The 7,650-nt window shown below is 41.6% G+C and overlaps 1 protein-coding gene across 1 annotated transcript in view; it reads left to right on the top strand.

Annotated features, from left to right (window-relative positions):
- The window catches only part of KIF5A (kinesin family member 5A), a gene marked incomplete at both ends in the record, with an annotated part of 59,317 nt that overhangs the window by 24,417 nt on the left and 27,250 nt on the right, over positions 1 to 7,650 (top strand). The window contains 7 exons of the mRNA XM_081321693.1: positions 2,259 to 2,346; positions 2,479 to 2,552; positions 2,712 to 2,816; positions 3,365 to 3,413; positions 3,592 to 3,647; positions 4,752 to 4,839; positions 7,180 to 7,304. Of these exons, the coding sequence (XP_081177819.1) occupies positions 2,259 to 2,346; positions 2,479 to 2,552; positions 2,712 to 2,816; positions 3,365 to 3,413; positions 3,592 to 3,647; positions 4,752 to 4,839; positions 7,180 to 7,304 (585 nt within the window). The remainder of the gene's footprint in view (positions 1 to 2,258; positions 2,347 to 2,478; positions 2,553 to 2,711; positions 2,817 to 3,364; positions 3,414 to 3,591; positions 3,648 to 4,751; positions 4,840 to 7,179; positions 7,305 to 7,650) is intronic.

The following is a 7,650-nucleotide window of genomic DNA, read 5'->3' on the forward strand; positions in this document are numbered from 1 at the left end:
TAACCTACATTTAAATGAATCAGCATTTGGACAGCTCCTTATTCAGTCTACCCCAGAACTCATTATCTCCTGTATACTGTATGTGTCCTATGATCTAGCCCAGGGGTAGGCAACCTTGGCTCTTTTATGACTCTGGACTTCAGCTCCCAGAATTCCTGAGCCAGAAGTCCACAAGTCATAAAAGAGCCAAGGTTGCCTACACCTGATTCTAGCGCAAGCTCTCAAGTCTTTCGACTTGCCAAAAACAGAACCCTAATAGTAAGGTAAATGTGTTGTGGGAACACCATAACTTGGTCAGTAATGGGACAAGAATGGTTTAGTTTTAACACAGGCTTTTTTTAATTAAAACACCCAGTCAGCTGTGCTTTGGGGACACCATACTCAAATAAAGATTTGGGGCAGATTATAAAGCCCTCGCAGCTGTCTTTCAGGGAATAGAGTTGGAGACATAAAGTGTTTGAAAAAAGGGTCTCTGCCTTACAGAATTCATTGCATGACCTGATTGGCTGCAGCTCCTAAACAAAGTCTATTATTGCCTTCCTAACCATCATTAGGGCATTACGCTTTGCCTTGTACACTCCTAATTCAATAATTCATGGAACACCAGGTGCTTCCAGGTGAAAGTGGCTAGGAATTTTCTATTCCACAACAAGGCAACTTTGGACCTCATTAGTATGATTTTGGGTTGCTAGAACAGCCAGTAACTACCTTTGGTCAAGTTAGTCACTGACTGGATCAAATGGATTGTGTAAGCAGTCTTTCTGATAGATTGGGGAAGAAACTGTAATATATTTTTTGAGAGCGGGCAACTAAATTTCATTTTCGATGTGTGCTGTTGTGCCCACAGTAAAAAATAACAATAAAGATTATCTTATCTAATTGTAAGCCACCTAGAGTCATTGACTGAGTTGATCAGCCATTGAAATTGAACAAACAAACAAATAAATAAACTAACCTCCAGACATGAAAAGCATTTATACTCAGCAAGGTATTTGACTGAAAATCTTCATTACTGAGGAAAGCAAAACCACTTTTTGCCCCCTGTTCTAATTGCTCCATCATCTTCCAGTGGACATTTCCCTGAAGTATTCTTTGGCTGGGCTTCCCAGAATATGAAGCCGTGAACCATCCTAGCAGCACTTAGACTATTCTAAGAACTTGTTGTAAATGCCACAAAGTAAGACGTGACAGTAGCATTTGCCCTTGGGCTGGTGATAGAAATGGCAGTTCTCCAAGGATCTGAAGAACAACTTTTACCCTCAAAAATACACTATAGGGCACTGCACACCAGAACAACTAGACACAAGGACAGGTTTTTCCCCCATGCCATCACGCTGCTCAACAACTATTTCCCACAACACTGTCAAACTATTTAGTAAGGCTGTATTGCTATTCTTCTTCTCATCTTTTCTATTACCTATCTCCTTATCTCCTTATGACTATAACTTTGTTGCTTGTATCTTACGATTTATATTGTTTTATTTAGTTTCCTAGTATGATTTATGTTGATTGTTTATTTAGTATCCTATGACTATCACTAAGTGTTATATCTTATGATTTATGATGAATGTATTTTTACGATGACTATGATCATGATTTATCATTTATAGCTTTTATATACACTGAGAACTTATGCACTGAAGACAAATTCCTTATGTGCCCAACTTGGCCAATAAAGAATTCTGTTCTATTGTATTTATCCATTCTGGTAATAAGTCATTTTCTTGTTAGGAATGCAGTCTGATAATGGGCTTTGTGAGTTGTTACTGGCTCTTCCTCAAGAGAAATATTATTTACTATGACAGGATTAATCAGTTGTAGATTCTGGATCATATCCAAAGTCTGGGTCATTAGAGCTCATTACTTTAATCCAGATGAGATCAAGACATGATTCCATCATCTTTGGTCCAAATAAAGTCATAAGTGGCTCATCCACTGAAGTGAAGCCAATGCCACCCACCATGGTCTCCACCTGCTGTTTAAGTAACAGCTGTGAGTTCAGGATCCTCACCCTTCTCCTATCCTCCAAGTATGTATCAGACTTCAGATGAAATAATACTGGTTCCAGTATTCTGTGTTTTGAATGCTTACTGATGTATAGCAATTCAATTATGGGGGGAATTAATCCGATTTTATTTTGTCCCCTGTAGACCATGACATCCCGTAGGCAATGGTTTTCAAGAATAATATACTGGATACTTCATGTAAACATTTGGGTATTCTAATCTACTATTTTATCTTTCTGTGTCCCTCTGCAGGGCAAGCCTTATGTCTTTGACCGAGTCTTCCCACCCAACACTACACAGGAACAAGTGTATCATGCTTGTGCCATGCAGATTGTCAAAGGTCAGTCTGGGCATGGTAGAATTTCAGGTACTTAATAGGATTGTTTGGGTAGGGCAGCAGGAAAATAATAAATAATATCCATTAAAAATGGCTAAGTTTATTTTTATCCTTCATCTTCCTTTTTTTTTGCAGACGTGCTGGCTGGGTACAATGGAACCATCTTTGCCTATGGGCAGACGTCTTCTGGAAAGACTCACACCATGGAGGTGAGGAGGTTTCTAACATATTTTAAAGCTGGTCTATAACTAGAAAACACAGGCCTGATTGTAGCATCTACAAATAGATCCTAGATTTCAAGAATCAAGCTTACCTGAAGAATTTCGGAGGGCTTGTTGAACTTACTGTCAATTCTTCTGTTCCACTAGGGCAAACTGCATGATCCCCAGCTCATGGGCATCATCCCACGCATTGCCCAGGACATCTTCAACCACATCTATTCCATGGATGAGAACCTGGAATTCCACATTAAGGTCAGAGACATACAAGGAGGGACCAGTGATATAGAGAGTGCTTATGACTTATCTGCTTGAAGCATTTTGTCCCATTCCTTAACTTCAGAAGGTTCTTAGAACATTGGGCAGGTGTTCCACCACTTGCTTTCATGCACCAACTAGTGCAGTTTTCCTTAAATCGTGCCCACCATGTCCAGGTGAGTGGAAAACAGCTAGATGGTGGCAGTGATCCTGTGACTTCAAATGGTAGGTTCTGTTATGCCACCTCTGCTAAGAATATTCTAGATATATTACCAGTAGTTAGGACTGATGGGAAATGTACCCCACCATATTTGGACCTACTAGATTGACAGAAAGTTGCTTTTTTTGTCCTATTGCTCCATTGTATTTGTTACAAAAAGGCTAAAAGCTTCACAATCCCCATCTGGAAGATTCAACTTACCTATCTGGAATATCTGAGATTGTATAGTTGTTTGCTGCAGGAAAGGCATGCATCCTTGAGAACCAGAGCAGAGGTAATTTCCCCTCTTCCCATTTTTCATTTTTTTTATTCCTTCTCTTCTCAGGTTTCTTACTTTGAAATCTACCTGGACAAAATCCGTGATCTGCTAGATGGTGAGCAAGCTTCAAGGGATATGAAATATCATGTGGGGTGGAGAGCAAGCCAGGAGATAGAACAAATCAATGGCCTGGGAAGAATGTTGACAATTGTGAAGATAGCGGGTAATTTAAATAAAACATATTTCCTTGGATTCATTGGGCTCTCTTGGACCCATTTCTTCTTCATCCCCAGTGACGAAGACCAATCTCTCAGTTCATGAGGATAAGAACCGTGTGCCATTTGTGAAGGTGAGATAGTTGGGAAATTGAACTAAGATATTCTCTAAAAAGATCAATACTGGACAATGGTCAATCTCAGTACCAATTTTTATTGACAGAGGAGCAAGACTGAGAAGTCTGGCTTTAAGTACTGTAGCACCCAAATCAATGAAAGCATTACAACTTAAAAGAAGTTCTGCTATTTTAAAAAAATACCAAATACTAGAGAGACATGTAAAAATAGGATCTACAGTATTGTGTGGGATGGAAAGATTCTCCCCAAAATTTCGGCTCTTCCTAGATATCCTTTTTTTAGAACAGATAGACAAGCTCCATGTGTTTTAAGTAATTATGTTATACAAATGTATACATTTTTACATCAGTCTCAAGCAGCAAAACCAATGGCGAGGAATTGTGGGAGCTTGTAGTCCATTACAACCAGAGGACACTAAATCACCCATTTCTGTTACTGAGCATTTGCCTAAAGCAGTGGTGGCGAACCTATGGCACGGGTGCCAGAGGTGGCACTCAGAGCCCTCCCTCTGGGCACCCGTGCCATGCCTCGAAGGTGGCAACTGTCCCTCTTCAACCAGCTGCTCCCCACAAGTGTCCCTCCCCACGAGCGACATTGAGGTGACCACACCCACCTTGGCCACACCCACCCAATCTTACATGACCACCACAACCACACCTACCCAGTAGGCCATGCCCACCTGGCACCCAGCGATAAATAAGTGGGTTTTGGGTGGCAGTTTGGGCACTCGGCCTCTAAAAGGTCGCCATCACTGGCTTAGAGCAAGAAGTCAGTGGAGATTCTCAGTCATCCAGATCATGATTATCTCAAAAGTGCTTTTCCAAAAGGCAACTGGACTTTGTTTTTTCCTTGAGGAAAGACATTTTGCTTGTCATCCAAGAAAGTCAGTCAGAACTGAAGAAGCTTCTTGGATGAGAAACGAAATGTCTTCCTCAAGGGAAAAACAAAGACCAGTTGCCTTTTGAAAAAGCACCTTTGAGATAAGTCAGGAAAAGCTACCCAGGTGCAAGGCTGAGGGAGATAACTAGGAGCAAAGCATATCAATTAACTGAAGGGAGTGATGGGATTAGGAGCAAAAAACGGTTTCTTTTTTGCTTAAGGGTTGCACTGAACGGTTCGTCTCCAGCCCTGAAGAAATCCTGGATGTCATTGATGAAGGAAAATCCAACCGCCATGTGGCTGTCACCAGTGAGTTTTGAAGACATCCAGTTGGGAAAGGATGATGGCATGTGGAACAGGCAATTGGGGAGCCTACATACAAAGCAGGAAGAATCTCTGTTTCACTAGGGCATTTTCTGAGAACTTTGTACCTCCTTGTTTTTGCAGATCCAGAAAAGTATCAAAAACGAGAGGGTTGTCTCTAGGTCAGATTGAGGCAGTTATTTCAGGCAGAAGATGCCAGGATGGGGTGGGAACTGGTGGCAAGACACTGGAAATCCTTGAGCTGCCAGTTTTGGTTAGTCCACAGGATGGAAAATCATGTTCTGTGCCACAGGCTGCAAACAACAACAACAACAACAACAACAAGCAACTGGTTTCAGCTTTGGACCAACTCCTTCATTGGTTCAATGGGTCACAGACTGTACAGACAGATCTTTTACTGAAGAAAAATGTAAGAAAAGAAAGGTTCTAGTGCTCAGGGAAAACCAGAGTGATAACACTTAAGATTTTAAGGACCATGCTCTGAAGGACACAGCCGAGACTCTATGTGCAGGCAGTGGTGATGTAACTTTCAGGAAGGGGCAGAGTCTTATAGTGGTGGGGGCAAAAACACCTCCATGTTTAGTCCAGATCTATATGATGGGCTTTATGAGGCTGAATGAGTTCCCATTAACGTATTTTTACACTAATAAAAAAAGTACAACTATCCCCTAGAGCAAGGGTCTTCAAACTCGGCCCTTTTATGACTTGTGGACTTCAACTCCCAGAATTCCTCAGCCAATGTGTCTGGTTGAGGAATTCTGGGAGTTGAAGTCCACAAGTCATAAGAGGGCCAAGTCTGAACACTCCTGCCTTAAAGTTTACAGCAGCCGATTTTGATAAAGTTGAGCAGGGTTAGAGCTAGTTAGTTCTCGGATAGAGATTACCAGTAAATCTCAGCCTCTCCGTTTAAAGCCGAGAGAAACCAATAATCCTCTAGCAAGATTTTTAACTGCCACCAAGAGATAAGGACTAGCACTGCTGTTTCTTATTATCAACCATGCTTAAAGTGCAGAATGAAAGTTGATGAGAGGCTAAGTCTAATAAAAACCGGAGGTGAGGAGATAGTGTCCTTTTAGTATCGCCTAGTATACAAACAAGAGCCAGTCTGGTGTAGTAGTTAAGGCATCAGGATAGGACTGTCTTGAGCACAAAGTGACTTGGGCCAGTCAATTTCTCTTAGCCCTAGGAAGGAGGCAAAGGCAAAAGAGGCAAAGGCAAAAGAGAGCCTTGGTGGAGCAGTGGGCTAATGCCTCCTTAAGTAACACCAGCTGCCTACAATTAGTGCAGGTTCGCATCCCACCAGGCTCAAGGTTGACTCAGCCTTCCATCCTTCCGAGGTAGGTAAAATTAGGACCCAGATTGTTGGGGGCAATAAGCTGACTTTGTAATAATGCCGCTTGGGGTGTGTGTGTGAAAGCCCTAATAAGCAGGCATATACATAGAATGAAGGCTACTGCTAAGCTTGTAAGCCGCCCTGAGTCTTCGGAGAAGGGCGGGATATAAATGGAATTAAAATAAAATAAAATAAATTTAAAAAAGCACTTCTTAAGAAAACTGCATAAACGTGTCCAGGCAGTCTCTGAGAATTGGACATGACTGAAGGAAAGAAGAAAACAAAAACAAAAACAAATAATCCAGTTACTGTATATATAAAAAATCCTGTATAAAAGATAAGCCTATCGTGAATTTTCTGTCCATAAGGATTCTTTTTGTTCTCAGTTTATAATTAGGAAGCAATCACAACTATTTTTATAAACCTATTTTGTTTTGTTGTGTTTTTCTGCCACCCAAAGTATTGTATAGGACTTGTGGGTGTGGGGTGCGGGGAACATGGATTTCCTGTAGAGAGTTGAAAGTAATATAATTCTTAATATATTCAACTGGAGTAGCATTTTGATACTGCCTTCAAATGATAATTGCTTATTATCTCAAATCAAACAGTTTATAGGTTTCTGTAATGTTTATTTTTAGACCTGCACATATGAGGATTATAGTAGAAAACAGACAAGCGTGCAGACCAGGGGCCTTCAAACTTGGCCCTTTTATGACTTGTGGACTTCAACTCCCAGAATTCCTCAACCTAGCACACTGGCTGAGGAATTCTGGGAGTTGAAGTCCACAAGTCATAAAAGAGCCAAGTTTGAAGATCCCTGGTGTAGACAAACTCATTTGCTAAGCTTTTTTCAATAATACTGCCAATCTCCATGCCTCAAAGAGCCTTCAGTCGGCTGAATATTGTACAATTTCAGTGCAGGGAATCTCTGCTCAGAAATTCTCTTTGAGATATAAAACAGGCTTGCCTGTTTCTCTCTCTTAACCTTGCAGACATGAATGAGCACAGTTCCCGGAGTCACAGCATCTTCCTTATCAACATTAAGCAGGAGAACATGGAGACTGAGCAAAAACTGAGTGGGAAGCTTTACCTGGTGGATTTGGCTGGCAGCGAAAAGGTGCTTGGGCCTTAAAAGAGATCTGAGTGGGGAAGCAAGCCGTTTGATTTCTTTCGTAAACTAAGATCAGCATCATACATAGGGAGCATGGTGGCCTGCATTGTTAGGAACTGGGTTGGAGCCCGTGTTCGAGACCTGAGTGCTGCTATGGGGGTGGGGTGAGCGTCCATTTTCACTCCAGTTCCTGCCAGGAACATGAAAGGAGCACCCAACTGGGCATCCCCCAGGAAATGATGACATCACCAGTTAATCCTTTCAACCCAGAAGCGCCTTGGTGCTTCTGACATGAGTGCAATGTGAGCATCAGACACGTACTGTATAGCAGCAATGCCTTCATGAAATATAT

This window comes from Vipera berus (genome assembly GCF_964194415.1).
Source record: "Vipera berus genome assembly, chromosome: 2".
NCBI lineage: Eukaryota > Metazoa > Chordata > Lepidosauria > Squamata > Viperidae > Vipera > Vipera berus.